The sequence below is a fragment of the Aythya ferina genome (assembly GCF_964211825.1).
Source record: "Aythya ferina genome assembly, chromosome: 1".
NCBI lineage: Eukaryota > Metazoa > Chordata > Aves > Anseriformes > Anatidae > Aythya > Aythya ferina.
The window spans coordinates 78,635,572-78,659,883 of record NC_140296.1 but is presented as its reverse complement, the minus strand read 5'-3'; the positions used below and the strand labels follow the sequence as shown (position 1 = coordinate 78,659,883).

The following is a 24,312-nucleotide window of genomic DNA, read 5'->3' as shown; positions in this document are numbered from 1 at the left end:
CCTTCCAAGATCATCTGGTCCAACCATCCCCCTACCACCAATGTCACCCACTAAACCATGTCCCCAAGCACCATGTCCAACCTTTTCTTAAGCACCCCAAGGGATGGTGACTCCACCACCTACCTGGGCAACCCATCCCAGTGCCTGACTGCTCTTTCTGAGAAGAAATGTCTCCTCATTTCCAACCTAAACCTCCCCTGGTGCAACTTGAGGCCAAGGAAGGATGGGAAGCATAAGGAGGGAGGAGGGAAGGATGATTCTTTGGAATACTGCTTACAAAAGGTGCTAGTGGAAAGCCTGCTGTAAGTTCACTTTTTCAGCCATATGGGCAGCAGCACTAAGAAAAGCTCAGGCTTCCTCAACAGTGCCAGGTGGTAGGAGCTATGGAAATGGGCATAGGTCTCTCTACTCAGCTCTGTATTAGTCATGCTACTAGGAAGCTGCAAATGCCAACTATTTTAGAAGCCATGACTTTCATATACATGCACATTCATTCAGTTGGGAGTTTGTTCCAGTGAGTTCCACTTATCTAGGGCTTCCCACCAAAATACGCCAGCATATTAGAAGTTGTAAGCACACGCTCAGGTTTAAGAATATGCTTACAATCCCTGCAAACCAGAGCCTCCTAGTACCATAATGAATATATTCTTTCTTAACCTTTCTTCTCCCTCAAAAGTGTAAAAAAATGTTCTATGTGTACACCAGGGAAAACACACAGCAATGACGAAACCCTGGAGGCAGTTCCAGAGGGACTGAATTGAGCCAAGAAAGGAGACTCATTCAATCTTATGAGCTTTCTGATGAATTGCCAGGAGCGTGTCCCCTCTTGTTGCCCTTGCAGCCTTCTCCTCACCTGGACCACTACTTAAATCACCTGGATAATATTCTTACTTAAGGCGAAGATTAATATATCTTTCTCCAAATTAATATATGTCTAGATATACAGATTTAAGAATATGTGCAAAGTGCTTAGGTGTTAAGTTTACTGTCATGCCATAAACTTGGCCTCCTACTGTGTGAAAGAGGCTCAGGCTGTGAAAACCCTTGCCAAAATGAAGAAAGTTATTAAAATATGAACAGTTCTGGAAAGACCAGAGCAATTTAACAGAAGATAGCAGCTGCCAGAATTATTTATTTACAAAGTTTTTGAATTACACTTGAATTCACTTGAGGGATATACATGCAGGTGTACCTGTGTGCAGCAAATGCTTCCCGTGAAGAACTGTCATGTACATAAAAAGAGTAAAATTTTATATCCAAATCTATTTTTGCTTTCAGTGTCAGGCAGTATAGTCAGGTTCTCCACTTACTGGAGGATATCACTAGCGAGTTATGAGAAACTGTATGCTTCAGCTTACAGAAACGTTTTCAAGAAGTCTTACTTCTTGGAAGGTGCCTATGTTTGACATTGGACCATCATGGGACATAACCAGAATACAAGGTCTGTCCCTCCTAAGTCCTAGGCAGGAGCTAGGCTTGCACTTTTCAGCTCTTCTGCGTTCCAGTGGTGCTTGGAGAAATGCAGGCCTTCCGGAGAGTCCTTGTCTATTGTTCCATAAGAACACACTCTGACCAACAAAAGCTCACTTAAGTCCCACTTCAGGTGCAGCAGAGTCCACCCTTTCTTTCTTTCCTGCTGGTACCCCCCACCAATGTGTCTGCAGCACTAGCGATCCTATTATCTCCAGTTACATATAAACCCCTTTGCACCAGGGTGCTACACATTCTTTAGTGCTGCTGCCATCACTATACTCTTACGAGTTACGATGGGTTAACCTTATGAGCAGGAATTAATGGCAGAGTGAATTAATGCCCAGGTCCTCAGGGATACCTGTATACCTATAACTAACTACCACCGATTTCCATAGGAGCTGTGCCTCTGAGTGCCTGACAAGCTGGGCGTAAGTAAATTGGTGATGTTCTGTTCCTGAGAACAGTCAGCTTATTGCTGACACAGGCTCCTGGGTCTGCAAGAAAGTCAGTGTTGCTGTCTGTGACATATGTCTGAGTAATGCCCCTGCTCTGAGGAAAAGAAATCTCTCGGTTTGAGTCACATCAGGTGCAGTTTGTCAATTGTATTGACTGCAGGAACTGTGTCTAGTAAAGAGACTTCCTGCAAAATGCAACAGTCCCAGCTAGATCAGATGGTTGAAGCAGTCCCGAGGAACATACTTGCATAAAAATAATAGGGCTCACTTAAACCGACTCTGAAATAACTGATGACATGACTGCAGTCATGGGGACACTTCTTAGGAATACCTTCAGAAAACACATGCAAAAGTAAAAAGAAGCATTCAGACATTGCACTAATATAAACATGCATAAATAGAGTGCTATGAAGGGGATTTAGAAACAAATTAAAAATGAAATTTGGATAAAAGAAGTTCAGAATTCCACTTTAAAAACAACAGGCTTCCAGGGAGAGCTGCACATAAAGAAACAGGTCAGTTTTGAGAGCCACCTTTCAGCCATTCCTCCTGTCAGGGGAACTTCAGGTAGCTAAGTAAAGAAAGGTGACAGACCACCACTACAAGGTGTAGCAAAAGAGCTAGTTAGGTTCAAGCATATCCTTTTGCACAGCAGTGTCCTCCTCGAAGTGCAGGCAGACAGCAGTTCCCTTTGCTTGTCGAACAGGTTTGTTAGCAACCAGCTCTGACTACTTGACTTGTTTGGAGCTGCCTTGCACTCGGATTGCTTGGAGTGAGCTCAGGTCCACCTGCAAACTATCATGTAGACAGACCCTCAAGCCAGTCTACAAGTCAAATAAAGGATAATGAGATCACAATAGCAACAGGAAATCTTCAGGAGCACATCTGGAAATGCACTGCTTGGATAAGCTGCAATTTTACAAGGCCCAAGTGAAAACAAAACCCAAAAAAACCCAAACCCAATGAGCAGAAGTTGAGTACAATAGCTGTGCAGCACTGTTTCAGGGACATGCTTCAGAAACAGAACACCACAGCTAAGTGACTCTGGTACTAAAGGACAGATTTTCCTTTATGTGCACTTGGCTTCACCTCTCTGCTTTGCCAACAACTGTATATAAGATTACTTACAGTGCATTTAATACTCCTGGAAATAATATTTTGTCTGAAAAAAATATAGTTTGGTTTATAGCTTGAAAGTTATTTTATTTTTGTCTGCACTAACGCATGTGCTATCCTCAAATCTTTATTCTTTTCCCTGCTAATGGGTCTATACTTATAAATCACCCATAGCATCCTGAGGCGACAATACTGGAAGAACAGACATACAGCAGGAATACAGGCACCCAAATATTTAATGAAGCTAGTTGTGGGGAATGTGGTACATTTTTGTTTCTTGCTGTGGCTGTTTTTTCCATCCCCTGGAAAATGCCTATGCCTGTTTTTTCCTAGGTAGTCTAGTTAGTCTAAATGTAAAAATAACACAAAATCTTGGAGAAATAACTCACTGTTAATAATTCTAACACACACAGTCCCAAAGTGTTTACAACTGTGGCATGTGGGAACTCTCACAACAACAGTTCTTGTCTATCACTGCTCTCTGATGTTCAAAACTCATTAAAAGACAAGACAAAACAAAACAAAAACAACCAGAAAACCAGAGTGGGCACTATAAAAAAGTCAAACAATATAATAGGTAGTAAAATGAAGACTAGCTTCCTACACATTCAGTATATCATTATTTGCTTGCACAGGGGTCTAATTATCAGAAAAGACTGAGATTAACAGCCAACATCCTGATTAACTGGGAGAGTTCTCTTGTTCAGAATTAAGAGCCTAGAATCCATAAGATAAGCAGCCCACTTACATTATTGCCAAATGAACCAGAAAGCAAAAACCTCCTTATCATTCTTGGTGCTATCAAAGGAAGAAGCTTGGTAATTAACACAGTTGGCTAGATTATACCCTTGTGTTTTACAAATATTAACTCTTGTATGACTCTTAGGGAGCCCAGGAAGTTGATTTGTTTGCTAGGTGTGCACACTCAGAGTATGACATCTGGCATTTGACATTTCAATGTCCATTGTGTTTTATACCACCGTTTAAAAGCAGTTCCTACTGAGTTAATAACTGTAGCTGTGGGTGTTTATCACTTCAGGAAATCAGACCTTAGGATCTCATCTCACAAAGAAAATAAGGAACAAACACTACTCAGAACACGGAATGACAACCTTTCTTCCCCTTTCCTGTGCAGCCCTTGCCTCATTTTTTATGCATCTGCAACTTTTGCAATCGGTAGGACAGAGTGCTGTTTATTGAACTATTCTGCACAGCAGGACAGATTCCTCCTTCGCACTGAACAAGGTAAAGATACCAAGGAAAACACACATTTAAAGTCATTAAAGACTATCAAAAGGTATAAAAATGTAAGAAGAAAAAAAGTTTTCACAGATAACCATAATTTTGACATTTCATAAATGTTGAGGGCTGTATTCTGCTATCTTAAACTACTGCATTTAAAAAAAAATGAGTAGAAGTTTTCATATACATCCTGCATTTTGATACTTGGCCTGTTTTAATAATTTAAATCCTAATATAATTTTTTATTATTATTTTTTCCCCTACAGCATTTCCCTATGGCTCCCCATACATTTAAGATGTTGTAAAGTTACCATGATAAATAACGCTCAATTTTAAAAATTATAATTAGGACCTCTGAAAAGTGTGAACTATCCATTTTTCCTAATTAACTCCCCTTCCTGGAAGACAAACAATACAATTTTTAATAATACAAAAGGCAAATGCAGTGTGGATACTTCAGGGGATTGTACAGAGGAACTTAATGTGGTAGTAAAGGAATCACTGCTGAATACACATCAGCAGAGGAGGAAAAAAAGGATGTGTAAAATTAGCAGCTGTAAGTTTGAGATAATCCTGTACTCCGAAGGATCATTCAATACCATTAAAAATGAAGTAATATTAAAGCCGGAAGTTCAATCAATTAAACCCATGAACTGTCTAAATTTTAGTACGTTAACAATCAAGAATGGCATATGGCAATTTAAAAGGAAAGGAAATACAATTAATACCTGCAACCCAACCTGAAAGAAAAATGAAAATGGCATGACACCTTAAGTCCTATACATAGTTGGGATCAAAACAGAACACCATAAATAAAGTTCACATACTTAATGAAACTACATCTTGGCCATAGTAGTTTCCCTGTACAAAGAAGCACACAAATCTTCTGTCAGCTCCCCCTGGCAAAGTAAAATCTCACTGGCATGCTCACCATATAAATCCCTTACATTACTAATTTAAAATTCCAGTCAAATATGACTAGAACAAAGAGAGTAGGGGAAAAATGCAGATAAATCACAATGCTTTAATATTTTCAAGCAATAATAGTCATAGTCACTACCGTCAGTTGTAGAAGCAATTTCACAGAGATTTGTAGCCACGGATAGCTGTTGCTTAGCCCAGGCATATGGTATTCAAATGTTCTGGCTTGGTTGAGAAAGTTCTTGAAAATGAACTCCATTAAACTTCATTACAAAAATCTCTTGTGCGTTATCTTGACTTAGCTTTTGCTGTGGACAAAGGATTTTCCTGGTGTGCCCTTACTCAAACTGGAAACTTGGAAATGAATCCACTCCAAACTGCATGGCAGTGAGTATTCAACAGGAAGGTTACATGATTGACCCTTTGCAGTTGCATTGGGTCACACAGCCCAGTACAGGTCAGTACGTTCTCTTATATCTACCGGCAAAGCTCTAACCAAACAGGGTGACCATACTCAGGTTTACAATTTCTGGCAGTTTTTCCTAGCCGTTCCAACCAGGTTACAGAATAAACCTGTTGAGCTGTCTGGGCTGCTTCCCTCGATCCATTAATCCATGTATCACAGAAAGGAAGAAAGGAATAGGAGGGCTGACTTGGATTATTATTACTGTTATTATTATTATCCGTTATACTCCCTTTGTAACCAAGGAAGTGAAAAATCCCACAGTCCTTTATGGCACAGAATTTTGAATAGAAGTATCAGTATCTTATAACAGTATTATTTATTAATATTTGATTTATTATTTAGAATAACTACTAAGAGTACTACGTCCCTAAAAATGCTATATCAACAACATTCTTGGAATTCTATGTTGAAAGAATAACTCCCATCCCTACAGAAATCAGAAATCTTGACAAACACACTCTTGATGAGGGTAAATCTTCTTCTTCATGAAGAAGATTGAGTACTTGTGAACCTAGTCTTAACACAAGTTGCCATATATATTGCAACTGGTTTCTGTTCACTTTCTCCCTATATTCTGCAAAAGTATGACCAGCTTTGGAATAATTATCATGACTGGGAAGAATTGTGTCCTCCTCTAGGCTAGTCTTTCAGTGGAAATGTGTGTGAAACAGCATTCTCTAATATTACAAGACTGGTCATCAGAAGACCTGGGTTTCCTTGTGAGAGAACAGAGGTACATGTAAGTCTCCTAACCCTTTTATCTGAGACTCTCACATGTATTTGGCTGTGCCAGTATGGTAAAGCTGGTCCAGGGTTAGCTTGCCATCCAGTGAAATCTTAAACACCAATTTGGCTTCAGTTCCTGACCCTGCTACCTGGGTAAGGAGGTACGCTGGGCTTAGCAAATGCATCTGGTGTAGCTGGCCAGAGGAAAAGTGGTTTTCACAGGCACATCAGCTTTGGAGTCATGGCACCATGAGCCAGAAACCTTTCACAAAAAATGGAGATTGAGCAAAGCCTGGAGGTGAAGATACTCACTGAAGAAAGCAAGGTGGGTACACAGTCCCAGCTGTCTGTGCAATATGCATTTTGAATTAGGGGGTCTCCTGAATGCCAGTTGAGCTTCCTAATTTATCAGTTGGAAGCACAAACATAATTCCTCAGGCTGGTATGTGTGTGTATGTGTGTGTTTACTTCAGTATTTTGCAGTTCTCTTTTTGTGTTGGCCTGTATGCATCCAATTGCCTCCTGCCTCTGACAGTCATAAGGTCAGAGGAGGACCCTCAGTAGGCCAAGGGCCCACCATGAGTGAGCTCTATCTATCTTTTCTTCACTTTCTTTAGTAATCCCATCCTGGGCTTTTCTTCTTGTGCAAGGAAGGACTTGAGGAGGGAAGTAAGTTCTGAGTATTTTCACCATTTGATCTTGCTAAAAGCTGACATGCATGTGGCTAGGTGGCAGCTGTTTGGGTACTTTGGAAATATTGCTGCTTCCTGATTTGTGACTTTATATGTTTACAGTATTAGAGAAGCATTTAAGTGTCTTCCAGAACAGGAAGGTCTACATAGTGTGCAGCTCTACACACACTACCTAACACTATTTTTGATACTACTTTGAAATGCTAGGTTGAAAGAATAGAACAAATGATAAAATCATACAGGTCGGAAGGGACCTCAGTAGGTCACCTGGTCTGACCTGATGATCAGGTGGTTGCTCAAGGCCCAGATCAGTCAAATTGTGAGTATTTTCAAAGATGCATATTTCACACCTGCACCAATTTTCATCCAACTTCAAAAGAAAAAAGAAATATTTTCCTTATAACTAATCAGAATTTCTTTTGTTCCAACATGTATCCATTGCCTCTTGTCCTGTTGCTTTATATTTTCAAGAAAAGTCTGGCTTTTCCTTCTCCATAACGTTCCATTTCTATTAAGACTGAAGAAGCCAGTGGCTCTCAGCCTCTCCTCATATGCTGCATGTTCCAAGTCCCTGACTTTGGTGGAGCACTGCCAGACTCATGCCAGTATGTCCATGTCTTTCTTGTAAAGGGGAGCCCAAAACTGGGTACAGCACCTCAGATGTGGTCTCCCAAGTGCCAAAGAGAAGGAAGAACCATTTCTCTTAATCTGCTTATTACCTTGCTAACACAGCCTAGGGTGTGGTTGGCCTTCCTGGCCACAAGGACACCTTGCTGGCTCACATTCTTCAATTTATCTAACAATACCATCTAGTCCTTTTCTGCAAAGCTTCTTTATAAGCAGGCAGTCCACGTCTGTAATGTCGCATGACACTTTTCTTTGCCTTTGCATTTGCTGCACTTCACAATAGTCCTGTCAGCCCACTGCAACAGCCTGTCAGGTCCCTCTGAACGACAGCGCTGCCCTTTAGCTTATAGGTCGCTCTCCCCAGTTTGGCATTGTCAGCAAACTTGAAATATGCCACAAGCAGTCACTGTTGTTAATATTTGCAGAAAGGGAGGAGATTCGTGAACAAACACCTGACTTTACTCTGTTTATCAGCTCTCTAGCATTCTTTGGGGAAGCAGTATTAAGCTATACCCTTAGCCTAAACTGAAACAGACCAATTTCCATTGACTTTTTTTTAAATTAAAAAAAAAAAAAAAAGAAAAAGGTAATTTTATGAGAATAGTGCCTTGGGCAAAGAAGCCTGTATTCTCAAATGTATTTAAATGATTAATCGCATTTGTTCTTGGCTTTCCTACAATAGCAATATTACAGACCATGTTTCTAGAGGACTTTAAAATGATCTTTCCTTTTCAAGAACACATGTGCATGTGTTTTTTTGAATCCAATAGCAACAACTTGAGTTCTAACTTAAACTCCATTTGTGTTCATTTATATCATCATGAAATATGGTGCATAATCTTAATTACTGGGAGATAATGTTTATTATTTTTCTATGCTTTGGAGAAGAAAAAGTATCATGAATAAATTATTAACAGGATGCATTTTTCATATTGCATGTTTTTGCCACCCCCTTGAAGAATATTTGAATGAGCCAGATAAAAATAAAATTAAAATGCATTTGAAAATTGAGAACAACATGGCAAGAAAATGTGTATCATACAACATAGTGATTGAAAGAAAACACCAGAAAGTGGACTAAGGAAACATGTCAATCTTCCTGATAAATGACTAGTGTCAGAAATTAAGCAAGATACCTGCTCAGACACCATCAAATGTTTTAAACGTGCCCATTCAAATAAATTCTTGCATTTAAACAAAAGGGATAAAAAACCCTCTGGTGATTCATGACATTATTTTTCTGGTGCAAATGCTATGAACAACAGTGGTGCCTACTGTATAGTCTACATTATTTGAAACATAAGGACACCATAGAATATGTTTTTCCTCTGAACAATACATGAATATGCCTATAATGAATCAAATCTAATTGTTGTTTTATGCGTAATGAAACAGCAAAATATCCTTTTTTATTGGGGCTTCTATGAAGGAAATGAGGAAAAGCTACATGTAAGCTGCTGTGAAAGAACAGCTGGCAGAGTGACTGAGAGGCACACTCCCTTCTGTCAACATTGACTGCAGACTATTTCCTCTAAAAAGGAAGATTCACTAAATTTCAGAGAATCCTAGAATCATTAAGGTTGGAAAAGACCTCCAAGATCACCTGGTTCAACCATCCCCCTACCACCAGTGTCACCCACTGAACCATGTCCCTAAGCACCAGGTCCAACCTTTCCTTGAACACCCCCATGGATGGTAACTCCACCACCTCCCTGGGCAACCCAGTCCAATGCCTGATGGCTCTTTCTGAGAAGAAATTTCTCCTAATTTCCAACCTGAAATCTCACAGTACCTATATTAGATTCATTTTCTACAAGTAAATTAGGATAAAATAGCTATAATGTTTGGTGACTATTTTTTTAGTGTTTATATAAATATTTGCATTAAAACCAGTATAAAAATGGAGAAACTTACAAAAGACATCTCCTCTTAGACTTTGCTCATGGTCAATCTGATTCTCATAATCTTCATTCTCTTCCTTGTCTGTCTCCTCTGCCTCTTCTATAGTAACTTCAGTTTCTTTCTCTTCCATGGTGTAGCTCCCACCAAGATCAATACCACCTTCATAGTCCTGTGACTGCAAGTGGGTCTTAGAAGGTGGTGTCATCGCTGATTCTGGGATCACATTCTTGATTGCTTTGTGCTTTTTCACACTGTTTGTATGGGCAAGAAGTTTCTTAATTGTGTCCTTAGCTGTTCCAGGTATTCTTGGAATTTCCTTCACCGACTTTTCAGGGATAACTAGAACCAAGAAGAAAATATTAAATGTTGGCCTAATGAATCATCCAGCAATCACATTCATAAATGGCACCCCGGTGTTCTTTACAGCATCCGTAGACCTACACAGTTAAATTCTCTCCTGTGAGATTTATGTTCAGCTCTGCACAGAACTAAATACGAATGCACTAGTTAGGCATTTACCTCTGTTGTACAGACAGCACGCTGTTTGATTTAGAATCATAGAATCACAGAATAGTTTGGATTGGAAGGGGCCTCTAAGGATCATCTGGTTCCAACCCTCCTGGTCCACTAGACCAGGTTGCTCAAAGCCTCATTCAGCCTGTCCTTGAACACCTCCAGGAATGGGGCACCCACAGCTTCTCTGGGAAACCTGTTCCAGGACCTCATCACCCTCCCTCATAGTAGAGAATTTACTCTTACCTAATGTTTCTTGCACCGAAGGCTGAAAGACACTGAAATAGAGTATATTTTGAGAGGAGATATATCAAACTGATTCATCACATTTCATTTAGGTCTAAACTTCAGAGAGGCATCTGAGAACTCCAAATTATTATCTTCTTGCAATTCAATGATGGACTAGAATGTAAATATACAATTTTCTGAGATTGTAACTGTTTTATGATTCCTTTTGACTACAAAATACTAAAAGCAAATCCAGCCTTGTAGTATCTTGCAACTTCTGATCCTGCTCAAAAACACAAAGGCTGGCAGAAGTGAATAACTTCTGTGGGGTAAAAGTCAATCAAGATTGTTCAAAACGAAAAAAAAAAAATTGGGGAATTTTCCCCATTCTTGGTCCATCATAGAGTATAATGAAGTCAAATATCCTTTATACCCAGGCAGAAAACTTCAAAACTGTTAGTGGTAAGAGGATATTTTAACATTTACATAGCAGTCCTGATTTTCACATCATGCTCTCCTTGTCAATGTGCTATTTCAAGGTACAAGCCTTTTATCGATAGGGCAAGGGTAATGGGCTAAAGTTGCACCAGGGGAGGTTTAGGTTGGATATTAGGAAAAACTTCTTTACTGCAAGGGTTGTTAGGCATTGGAATGGGCTGCTCAGGGAAGTGGTTGGGTCACCATCCCTGGAGGGCTTTAAAAGACGTTTAGATGTAGAGCTCAGTGATATGGTTTAGTGGAGGACTTGTCAGTGTTAAGTCAGAGGTTGGACTAGGTGATCTTGGAGGTCTCTTACAACCTAAATGATTCTGTGATTTATTTTTAAATTCCATTATTCTTTCTACAGTTATCAAACTATGTTGGGATGATTGAATGAGGGACTATTTTTAATAGGAACCCATTTGAATATGCATTTCTATGGGTGCAGGGAGCCAGGATTGATTTTCTGCCAGTATATGACCCAGTAGCAATGCAAAGGACTCCTTTGAGGCACAATGTTGGTCAGCTGTTCTCTGTGTTAAGATAGGAAAATTATCAGTTTGCATAGCATGAGGGGAGATTTCAGTTGCATATTATGAAACACCTGCTTCCTATCCTTGCTATAGGATAGTAAAACACAGGAGCAAGCTACTTAGATTATTTGAACTGTATCACTCAAAGCCTTAAAAAAATGTTAGACTACCATCTGTAACTAATATGCTGGATGTGATCTGCCTCAGAACGAAAGAACAAACTGATCCCTTAGAGTCCCTTCCAGATCTACTTTTCTGCCATCTGACAGAAAATGATAGCTCTTGGTGCCAATGGACAAGTCATCACTGAGGATTAAAGACAAGACTACTTTGGATCAGTTTGTTCAAAATACGTATACAGTGCAGTGCAAATTCTTGGGCCGGGCACTGGGACAGGCTCTCCAGAGCAGTGGTCATGGCACTGAGTCTGCCGGAGTTCAAGAAGCATTTGGACAATGCTCTTAGACATAGGGTCTGATTTTTGTGTGGTCCTGCGTGGAGCTAGGAGATGGACTCGATGATCTGTGTGGATCTGTTCCAACTCAGAATGTTCTATGATTCAATGATACTTTTTTTCTGTGTGTTTCTTCTCATACAGACAAAGGGAGCAGAAGAAAAAACTCCACTTAATAGAATGGTACTGTAGTCTAGTAGGAAAAGAGGAAAGTTCCCTGAATTTATCTTAATTTCTGGCTAATATAATCCTAATCAATGTGGATTTGTCATATTTTATTCAAGGTAAATGCAACTACGTTTTCTACTTAGCATGCCAGGAGCAAAATCAGACCTTCTTGGATAGCTCACTGGAGTGTTCAGATCTTCTGAGACTGCAGTTGGAAGTATAAAATAAATGAATGCCAATAAAACATAAAATAAATAAAAAATGAGGATTTTGTTTTTCTTAGCATTTGAATAAAACTTGTAGCCTTGCTTGCCAGATACTTGCAAGTAAACTCTATTAATACACCTTTCCTCTGGAGGATGTTGTTCTGAAGGATGTATGTAATTCAGCTGCTGTGGTACTCGAGTCTAAGCTCAGAATTCAGCAGTAAAAATTATCAGGAAGAATTAATTCCAAACAAATTTTCTCTCAACAATCGGTAAGAAACTGCAGGCTGTTAATAAAGAGGCTGTGGAAGTCAAGACTGACTGCCCAGCAAACCTGAACATCTGATTTTAGTTTCTACTTTGAAGTCTTCCCAGCGAAATGAAAAATTCTTATAGCTCAACATAATAACCTCTGTGGTGTCAGAAAACCAATCTCCTTGCATGTGCAACACTAAGCAGTGTAGAAAATCAACTGACAGGAAGTGACAAAAATATGGGAATGAATGAGTATAATCCCCACTTGCTTGCAGACTGCAGTTTGCTGATGGAAATATGAAAATTTGAACACTTACATTTTATATTGTGGACAAAGAGGGACTAGACACCAAGTTTAGGATATATCATGAGTACCTTAATCTGCATTCAGCTGTAGAATAGCCTAAGGTATAGATTTAGGGCTTTTTATGTCTACCAGTAAATTGCAGTAGGAATGAATGAATGTAAGCATAGAACACCTAAAACTGAGTCTGTTCTGCAGAATCCACTCCTTGTGGACTTGCATGAATGCACAGCTTGCCTTCTCTGACAGTCTGGAGTGCCACAGCTGAGGCAATGATTTTTCAGGACCCTTTGACCCAAGACATTTATATAAACACATGGGTGTTGCTCACAAACATTTGTGCATTTATGCATTCATGTGATTGCATAGAGAATTTTAGAAACTGAGAAGGAATGTAGTGAATTTCATCCCAGCTTCTTTTTATGCACCCTCCATCAGAAAGCATGCAGATTAAGACCTCCCGTTTTTACAGTTTGTATTTATAGTCCTAGTACAAAAAATATTTCAGCTTCCAAAGGTACTTTATTTCTTTGAATCAGAGGGAATTAAAGCAAGTGATAGGAAACAAAGACAAATGGTGGTTGAGGGCTAGAAGTAAATCTTTTCTGACATCAGTTGCAGGACATGACTACAAGACCACTGAAATGGCTTGGGATGGGATGTCTAATGACTAAGTTGACTTGTAAAAAACACAGAGAACAGATGTCAACCTCCTGTCTCTGTGCTATACTATGTAAAGGGAAATGCACTGGGCATGATACAGAAGAGGAGCAGGCAGTTATCTGGTTTCCTCACACACGCTCTGCAACTGCAGCTGGTGTTTGTTGACTAGGGCTCTGAATCCAAGAGGGCTGCAACAGGAGATACCTTACTCTGCACTCTGACAGGCACCACACTGCTTCCACTTTAACACCTACCACTAGGTTTAAAAATCTGGTGAGAGACAAGCCTAAGAGACCGGCTTAAAAGTTCTTTTGTAGTTCCCTTTGTAGCTTCTGTATATAAAAATTAGAAAAGGGACAAGAGATACAGATTTGTGTAGTGTAGGGGGAGTCCTTAGCTGTGAGAACAGATTAAATCACAAGGATAATTTCAGAAATCATTCTAAAATGTCCTAGACCTCATAATGAAGGATGCTTCTTTTAGAGAGTCATAAGAGATTCTGAAAGTTTTAATACATAGTTTAATACACAGTTTCTATACTGTTATGTTCTTTAAGCACCATCATCTAGCTATATGTATCACCTGCTTAATTTCTAAAATTTTTGTCATCTTATTTGGGGATGGTTGCTTTGAGAAATCAGTGCAAGTTCATAATACTTGACTGTATTTACTTCATGACTAAAATGTTTCCAGTAGGACATGTGGGATGAAAAGAGCTTAAGCATTATTCATTAAGGGATGACAGCAGCATTTGATTCCATAATGAACTGAATCATAAGAACCTGACCAGTATTATTACAAGAATGGCTTTTTAAGCTTTGAAATGTTATGGCGACAACCCCAAATTTTCTCAGAACTTGCAAGTTAATAAAAAAGCAAATCATATGTAGGTTTTAGAGTTTAACCTATGGGCAAAAACAGAAACCTGATTAATATAAGAGGGATGGAGAGAGCTGTCATGGCTTTGTATTACCATTTAGATATCCAGCAAAGCATAATCAAGAATAGCAACCTCTGTCCATCTGGGCAATAAAAAGAGTGCCGTTGCTCTATAGAGTAATGCCTGAAGGTTGTAGGCTTTAAGTTAGTGCTGTTTTTTGTTTGTTTGTTTGTTTTTCTTCTTCTTTTTTTTTTTTTTTTTTTCCTTTTCCTGTTATTTTGTAGCTTCCTGCAAGAAAAGTGAATTAAAAATAGAATCATTTTTCCCCAGAAATCTTAATTGCTGATGGAACCATGTGGGACCCTTTTCTTAAATAAAAGCTGGAATACACATTGAAGCATATGGTGAGGGAAATGTGGTTTCTCAATGCACAATAGGAAATCAGGAAACACATGAACCTGAGAAGAGCAATAGTTTGCAGCAAGATAGAGGCCAGATGTGGAAATGGCTTGGACCCTTTTAGGGACCATTGGAAAATTACACCTCCACAGTTTCTCAAATGAAATGTGTGCTAAAGACAGTTCAGAAACAGTGTCCAACATCTTACATCTTAAGCATACCTGAATGCTGAATGGCAAAAGGTTGCCTGAATAACCTCAGCTCGTTATCGGACTAGCAGTAATGTTTGCAGCTTGATGTCTCAGCAGCTTTCTGGTTAGCTAGTATATTAATATACAAACTAAATTAATTCTCCAACTTCTCTACAAAGTTGAATTTTACATTACTTCACTTATTAAATTATTTGGTAGCATGAGGAGATGTAGCCAAAGAAGTTTCATTATAAACAATGTGCTTAGTTTCTCTCATTTCATATTCTGAAAAAGCAGCTATTTATTAAAATGCTTTCCATTTGTTATAAAAAGTTAATAGTGCTGCCACAGCAACCAGTTTGTGACATACTTTAGACAATTTCTATAAAGAACTAATCATTCCCTGTTGAAATAAGATTCCCACCCCATGGGAATAATTATATGTAGTCCTGAGGGTGTATTTGAAAAGCCTTTCTTTTATCAGCAGCACAACCCCAGGCACATATGCTGGGAACTGGAATAGGTTGCAGGAGCTGCAAATGCTGCTACAGCCTCCATCCCCCAAGTTCCCAGGGTGGTGTTATCAACCTATCAACCCCAACAGCAAAACTTCCTCTGGCTTCAGTGAAGCTGAAGGTTTTCCACGATTTTCTTATGACATGGAGAAAACCGAGCATTTCAGAGTAGATTCATACATCTAATTCATGTCTGGGTCATCTGTGATGCTCACTTATTTTGACAATTGCAGTATAAATTAACTATTGAAATACTTCAAGTTATAAGAACTGCCTCTTTTTCCCTCAAAGAAAGGAGGTGTATGTGGGAATGACAACCACAGAAACCAGTCTTTTTTTAGTATCACTGCTTTTTGGGTTTTATCTACCACTGACTTTTTCCCCTTTCTTACTGTATACCTCTTTCTAGCTAGTCCCTTGCTTTCTGACTTTCTGCCTATGGCTCTGATTTCTCTCATTACTGTGTGTTATTCCTCTATTCTCTCTTGCATTAAATTTCTTTTCCATTTAGTATGTTCCACTAAGTTTATGAATGCACAGCTTCTTCCTCTTTTAACCAAGAAATGAACTTCAGTAATTGGAAATATGACATGAGAAAGTATGCAGAGAGAAAATGAACAATGTAATAGGAAAATCAGCGAGAAGATAGAAATGATCCATCTTCATCATTTATTTTTTATAGGGCTAGACATTAAAAAATGTATGATAGCCTCTCCATGAGCTAAAATATTTCCTTTGTTCATACTCAAGAAAGCATTCTTGTTGAATTATGTCTGCTTGAGGAAGCAATAACTTTGTCAAAAAGAGATTTCCCTTTGAAATTTTCATCTTCTCATTAAAAAAAAAAAAAAAAAACAAAAACAAAAAAACAAGCCCCTTTGCTCAGAAATGTATTTGTTTAAGAATTTATCCATTTTGTTTTAACAGAACCATATCAATATGTGTAATGTGAATTTGCTCTAATATTCACCCAGGTCTCAAGCCACACTGCATCCTTCTGTAGCAGTAAGCTGCAGTGACAAATCACAAGGGATGTGGACTAGCAAAGAAACTGGCTCATAACTGGAATTTGAACATGATGAACCTTCTGAACAGCTCAGCAGAGGCATTCTGTTTCCAAATCAAACCTTCCAGTACTAGCCAGTTGTTGTTTTTTTTCCTCATTAAAGTCCATTAAAGTAGAAATTTAACAAAAGTTTAACTTAGGAGTTAAACTCTGTTTTGTTGTTGTTGTGTTTGTTTTCTTTTTCTTTCACAAATACAGTTTTAGCCCTACTAATATATTCACTTGCTTTGGCTTTGTGTTTATCACATGTTAACATGCCAAATTTTTACAATGATAGGTACTAAAATAACTTCTGATGATAATAAAGATAGAAAACTCTTTGCTTGGCTTATCATTTCAATTTTCACTGGACTACTATAGATTTTATACCAGCTTTGGGCTTGAAAAGCTAACTCCATAAAAAAAAAGCATGTAACATTCAAAGTTGTGTGTCAATGCTGCACTAAAGGCATGACAATACCAACAGATATTGTAAACAAAAACAAAAAAACAAACAAACAAAAAACAAAACAAAACAAACAAAAAACAAACAAACAAACAACACGCTTTGAATGAGAGAATAAAAACCTAAAACTTTTATGCCTGGAAGAATGCAGTATACTTTTTTACTTGAGTTTCATCAGTATATAGTAGGAAAAACAGCATATATACATATATGTGCATATATACAGCATGGATATATTTACACACATACATATGCATGCATGTATACAGTTTTGGCATAGCACTGTCAAATCTTTAATCTATATTTAAAAAAAAAAAAACAACAAACTGAATCTACCTGATTGAAATCAAATGTTTTGGGTTGACCCTGACAAGGATCTTCATTTTTAGACACTTAGTACATTTTTATAGAATAAAAATATTGAACAAAATATAAAATAACTCAGACCTGAGGGGAAAAGGGTACCAATACCTTTGGAGTTAGAAACATTGATTTCAAACCAATGCCCATACTGAGTGAATATATTTAGTATTAAATGCAGGGTTGATAACCCTTATTAATATTAAATAAGGGTTGATAAACTATCACAAAGATAAAGTGCTATTTCAAATGCAGCAAGTGTCAATATTGATGCAATATTGCAAGTTTCAACCACCATTATGATGAGAATTGGAATATGAATAATAGAGAGACTCATAGGGCATCAGAGATCATAAATAATAATAATACATATCTAATCAAGGATTATTTGAAAAAAATAGAGAAAAAAAATTTTCTATAGACTTTTGCTATATACGAGAACTTTTAAAATATATTCACATCTCTTATCCAAAAATGTTAAGCAGAACTTGGATATCCTCTAAGGAAAACATCTCTAGTGACATCATGGGTAAAATCTCTGCCAAGTTTAATGTAGACACTAAATAAGAAAGGTGCATTTTAAATATAAAGACAAGAGCAGCCTTTTCCGTCTTCCTTCTTGGAGGGTCACATTCAGGTAGAAACTGACAATGGCATCTTTACAGGAAATCTTTAATATTCAGTAGACAAACAAAGGCAAAATATAAGTGAAAATAATTTAGCACAGAAGTCATGGCTTTCCTACCTTCTCTCACTTTTTGCTAAATTAGATTAAAACTCTTCTGAAAGGAATTGAACAGCTCTCCAAGAGGCTAGCTGTGGAAGTTTGAGGAAAACATATAGTTTATGTTTTAAAGGTATTTTTCTCTGTTCCTTCAGGCACAATTATCTTCTGCCTTCTACTTGTGATTCCTGTGATACTATGGGACTTGGGGTTTCACAGGCAAAATTAATTTTAGCTAATAATACTTGTACTAACCATGCAATGACTCATACAATAAGTCTATAACTTCATGGAGAGGCTTGCCTTGGTAAGTATTGCAGTACTGCTCAGCATGACTTTTCCTAGAAAATGCCTTTTAAACATCAATTATGGGATCAAAAAATATAGCACTATATATCTGGTGGTACTCACCAGTACAGTCGAATCCACTTCCTTGGTATCCCTGTTTACATTTGCATTTGAAGGATCCCTCTGTGTTGAGGCAGTCTGCATGGAGGTTACACCTGTGTGTATTTGCCACACATTCATTTACATCTAGGGAAAGATATAAGTGCCTTAGTGAAAACTGCTGAAGCCTAAGCTTCGTGTTTGTGCTTACCATCTGTTTTCAAGTATTGTGAGCACTAGAGTTAGACCAAGGTGGGACAGGCAGCACTGGAGGCAGAAGAATTCACACTAGGAATTCTTCTAGTAAACACAAAGGGAACACAGAGATCTACTGAATGAGAACAGGATTCAAAGTATAGGTTGTACAAAGTGATCTATTAACAAAAGGCACCAAGAAAACGTGTGACATCAATTAAAAAAATCAGCAGCTCTACCCCACTCTTTCACTCACTCTAGAAATGTAATTGAAACTAACAATGGGCAGGCCAAGATCTTGAGATTTTTTATCTACCTCTAGTATTCCACGTATATATATGATGCAACCTGAAAAAAAAAGTGTAACTAGGAAAAAAAAAATCCGTAGAAAATACTATGTTCAGGTAGGTACAACAAAAGGCACAAGCATCAAGAGTAACTAATTTTGGTCTTCATTATTTTGTTACATCACAAGATGTTGCAGACTTCTCCCACATGAGGGAGCCAAGTTGTTGCACTCGTTTTTGCATCACTTGCATTTTACCCAGATTGCCTAATTTTTTGCAGCTGATAGGTCCTCTGTGTAAGTAGGTCAGCTAGGAGATACATAGCAGGAAGACTGACTAAATGCTATGGTATGTCTGAGAGCAAGATTCACGTTTCCAGATAAAAATCTTGACTACTGAGAGCTCTCCAGGTTTTCCCCCATACATACAGCAGAAATTTTATGAAAATGTAAGCATATTTTCCAATTTAAAACTCCATTGGTCTGCTGACAAAGGGAAGCTCAAATTTCAGTGTCCAAAACCTGCCTTAAGATTTCCCTCCCACCGTTAAGTCCCAATCCTATTTTTTGTGGAACTGCTTGTTCATTTACTATTTTCATATATTTATTTCTTTATGTTTTGTACTGTCCATTCAAGCAATTATTTTTACAGTCATGAAGCAACTTGATTCACATTGCTGATTAACTACACACACACACACAAAATAAGATCGTGGGACTGCTTCTTCATCACAGGTTGAATGCCGAGAGGATAAAACAGGCTCTTTAACTAAAACTGTCCCCAAACTAGTACTTCCTTGTAGTCAGTCAGCTGTTGCTAACATGCTACATGTCTTTGTAGATCTTTTGCACAGGGCCTAGAGATGATTTGGTACAATGAGGCATTTTAATTTGCAGGTGCCTGTGGTCAGGTTTTTCATAAGGCTACAGAGAAAACAAGGACAAAAGCTGCAGGTGCCTTAAAGAATATTCTTAGTAACATCTTTTAACCATTTCTGAGGCAGAACCCCTAGACTTGGCCAACATGCTTCAGGCAATGACAGGAAAAATGCATTATGTTGGAATGAAAAAAAAAATGGAGAAAGAAATTTTATGGGCTAAATCTTACCTACACAGTCATAATGGCCACTGATGTATTTCAGTTCATAACCAAGCTGACACTTGCAGTAGTAGCTTCCAAATGTGTTGACACATCTGCGGTTGAAAGAGCAGATAGCTTGGCCAGTGGAGCATTCATCAATATCTAGATGGGGAAGAGGGATACTGGTCATGTCCATGAGAAGGCAGAATGGGAAAGCAAGAACCAGCTGGGATTTGCACAGGAATGCTTTGTTCTTAGCTATCACAAGTTGTTTAATAAAAAAGTCCCATCATTCTTTCTCTTGAGGTTATTTTTTGCATGTGGAAATATGAATGAAGCAGCAAAACATCCACTAACTTTATGGAAATTTTGAGACTTGGCACAGTAAAAGCTTGAGTAACTGGCTGTGGGGTCTCTGCTGGGGACAATGGTTTGCCCCTAAAGTCACAGAGCAGGGCAGGAAGGAACTAGAAAAAAATTATTATTTCTCTGAGAAAGGAAATATCAGAACAGTTTAAGAGAAAGCCTCAGGAACAGGAAATCAGAAGCAGAAATGAGTAGGAGCAGCAGCTCTTCCCACTGAATCTCTGCACCTTCCCTTGCTGGGCTAAGTCAAGATACAGACTCCAGACTGCAAGTGCTCCATCCTTATAATTCATCTGTAACTCTGTTGTTTTTTTTTGTTTTGTTTTGTTTTGTTTTTTTTCACCTATGAATGTGTTGAAGAGGGAAAGTGAAACACAATGGTTTGTTCTGCTCTGCAGGTTCAGGAGCAATGCAGCTTCTTAGGAAGATTAAGCTAAGACAAACAGCCAAGAATCTTCAAATGTTTATCTGCTTATAGTTCTTCTGTGACTAATACCAGAGTATTGAGAGTGTTTTATAATCTGTGAAGCATCTATTATGCTATACAGCAGGAATTTGCTTTCATTCTCATTCTAGAGATGGAGAGCAGATCACAGAAAAGAGTGACCTAACACAAATTGTGCAGGACGAAGGAGTCTGCTATTTCCAACCATGGGACATATCTTTTTGTCTGTTTTACCTTCTATCATTTATATCAGCATTCCTCCAAATCCATTTGGGCAGGCAAGGTAAACTCATTAAAAGAGAATAAAAATAGTTGCCTGAATAATTCAGGAAGAGAATCACTTATCTTGTTTATTGTATTTAAATGTATATGTTCACAATGTTCACCTTCAAATAGCTCTTAAATAATTCAAACACCCGTTAGCTTGCTTGCTGATAGTCTGAGAGCCTTGCTTACTCAAAACAGGACATTTCCAATTACAAAATCATTTCATTTGAGAGAAAGGAATAATGTTCTCATGTTGGAGTTTTTATACTTTGGAAGTTGAGACAAGTATGCATATGGGTTTACTCTATAGATCCTAAACATGAAAAAATAGTCTCAGGACACATGACCTGCATACATGACTTGATATTACAGCTGTGCGTTAAGGAGAACAATTCATATAGTAACTGTCCTTCTATATAGCAGCGTCTCTTGGGTCATCTGTTGTTTGAAGTGTTAAACATAATATAGTTTTGGCCATTAGAGCTAAAATTCATTTTCTGTGTTTGACATGTTAAACATCTCAACATCTAAAACATTCTTTAAAGCTGTAGATATCACTCCACCCGTATGTATTGGTAAGCAGCATCTGACATGGAGCTGCTAGTTATTCCTCCTTGCCTGTAAGCCACCCCTCATGATCTGGAGGACTTGTACTATTGTGACAGAAATAATATAACTAAATGTGAAGTTAGGTTAAGGACATTTTAGTAAATAGTACCCATTCTAAAAACTTTTTTCCATTGTATTTTGGACAACGCAAATATTTCCCAGTTGCAATTTTCAATCTTCTATGCTTGCCTGAGTGGAAGAAATGTTAAAACAAAACAAACAAACAAAAAAAGAAAAACAAAATATCATTTTGGACCAAGAGTGTTACCCACTTGGAGGTGAGATCAGAAAAGAAAGGCTAGATTGGAAAAGAGGGAGGGTAATAAAGAAGGAAACAAAAAACACTTTCTGTATCAATTCTTTTTGGAATTTGGAATTGGTAAGATGCTATGAGTTAGCATTTAAAGGAAAATATACTCACTGATTCAAAAAGACAATTTGCATGTCAAGAATTAGCTAAAGTTATTCAATAGAAGTCTGGAACTGAAAATACTTGTTTGTCACATATGAAATTGCTACTGGCCCTGTTTTAAGATGAAAAGGCATAAAAGTAGATATTAAGCAGTATTTCCTCAAATGCACATACTTAAGCAGAGAGCATCTGGTCTGAAAAATGAAGGCTTTCATAGCCTTTCAAGTCTGTTTGTGATGACCAGTTAGAGGAACATTCCAGTTTTGGAAGGGTCTGTTACATGATGTCAGGGCCTCCCCTGTGTACTCTGTGAAGTCTTGGTTGCCCAAATCAGCCCCAATAGGACAAGGAGTCCTATTTCAGCTCAGTCCTTGGCCTTGAGTCCTGTTCAAGCTGTGCTGTAGTTACACCCATTCCTAGCTCTTCCCTGTCCTCTGGAAGGGCTTCAGGACTACTCCGTAGGTAGTCCTGAGGTAGATGGTCTCCCGATCCATCTCCTGAATGGCCTCCTTGGACGTACATTGTAGCCTTATCTCCTATCCTGTGTTCCATCTGTGCTGTTCTTGACTGAACCCTCTGGACAGACACTGGACCTGATTTATCACCTTTCCTTGTCACTCACCCTGTTATCAACACCCTGGTCTGCCAGCATGATGAGGTGCTGTGGCAAGGGGCCCTGGTCAGTGAGGACACAGCACTGTGGGTGCTGGGTTCGCCTATTGCTCATCCCCCCCTTGAGGAACTTCCCTGCTCCTGCTACTCCCTGAATGCACTTCACTGCCACTACTTCTGTTGTTCATGGAGAGGTCCCTGCTTTGGAGGGTTTGTTTCACATTCACTGATGTTTTGAAATTAGTTTAGCTTCAGTGTTAAGATGGGTACCATCTCAGCATTGGATTGAAATGCTGTAGCACTGTCTTGTCAGATGCCAACATAAAATTAGTATCAGAGAACAAAGTGTTATGAAGTAATGCTAACTTCACCACAGGAAATCCCTAAGGTAAAATGACATTGAGACTTCTGTAGAAAAACCCAGAAGTTTGCATTGTAGGTTATCACAATAGAAGAAAGAAAGAAACATCTAGACACAACCCCAAATCCTATCATGTGCTGTGTTGGTAGGACAGCTTCCTGTGCTGTATATAACAGTCTCTGAGAAACGGAGAATCTGTTAATGACTCCAAAACATGTTAAAACATTTGATTATTTATTGTGGATGGGACTAGCCCAAAGAATTACATAGCCAATGTTAATGAGAAGAATTATTAAAGAAGCATGCAAACTTTACATCACTCTGCAAGTAACAAGAAGCATGACTGAAGTCAGTGAGGAGGGCTAACTACTTATTACCCTTTCCTCAGACTGTTAAGGTTCTCAGGATCCTACAAAAAAGAAGCTGAGAGTGAGCTCTCTAACCATACCAACGCATGTCCTTCCATTTGGTCCCAACTGAAGGCCAGCTGATGGACAAAGACATTGTACCTCCTCCTTGACTTTCTCACATCCATATTGGCAATTAACCATGGCACAAGTCCTAGAACCTGAAAACAGAATTTAAAAAAATAATGTAAAATCTAGGCTGGGAACACACATTTTATTATTAAGTTAGATCTGGATGAATGCAGAAAATTAATGAGAACAACAAAATTCCATTAATCATCAATCAAGCTATTTATACATTAAAACATTAATAACACAATTCAACAGCTCTTGAGATAGATCTTAAATTCTCCCTCCCCTTCACTTTGTTCTTTCCTTATCTGCCCTTATGACTCTTTTTTTTTTTTTTTTTCTCTGCTACCAGTTCTGTGACTATTATCTTTTAGATTCAGAGAGAACTGGTCAAAGTAGAAAAAAAGGCTTTTTACATTTTTCATCATTACAGTTTTACCATACAGAAAACTGCAATTCAGTAAAGAAATATTTTTATTGCTTACCACTGACCATGCCCTTAGTAGACATTCTGATTTTAAAATTATTTAGCCTGATGAAGTTTGACACTGCATTTTACTTTAATCCTTTATTTTTATCTTGAATAGATACTTGAATCTAAAGAAGCACATAGTAGTCAGTACACAGTAGATTGACTATGAGCATAAATTATTGGAGATGATTTTGGTAATCCTGTAAATAGAAGAGTATGGGTCTAGATCTTGTCTGAGAGAGTATTATGAGAGGCTTGAAAAGCAGGCCAAATGTATTAAGTACGTAGGGAGATGCACCTGAAATCCTGAGGATATTCTGCAAGCATTAATGTTAT

The 24,312-nt window shown here is 38.2% G+C and overlaps 1 protein-coding gene across 1 annotated transcript in view; it reads right to left on the bottom strand.

Annotated features, from left to right (window-relative positions):
• Window positions 1–24,312, bottom strand: part of EGFL6 (EGF like domain multiple 6) — a 45,804-nt gene that overhangs the window by 8,197 nt on the left and 13,295 nt on the right. The window contains exons 5-8 of the mRNA XM_084498230.1: window positions 23,474–23,593; window positions 19,981–20,115; window positions 18,416–18,538; window positions 9,633–9,959 (exon numbers count right to left, since the gene is read on the bottom strand). Of these exons, the coding sequence (XP_084354356.1) occupies window positions 9,633–9,959; window positions 18,416–18,538; window positions 19,981–20,115; window positions 23,474–23,593 (705 nt within the window). The remainder of the gene's footprint in view (window positions 1–9,632; window positions 9,960–18,415; window positions 18,539–19,980; window positions 20,116–23,473; window positions 23,594–24,312) is intronic.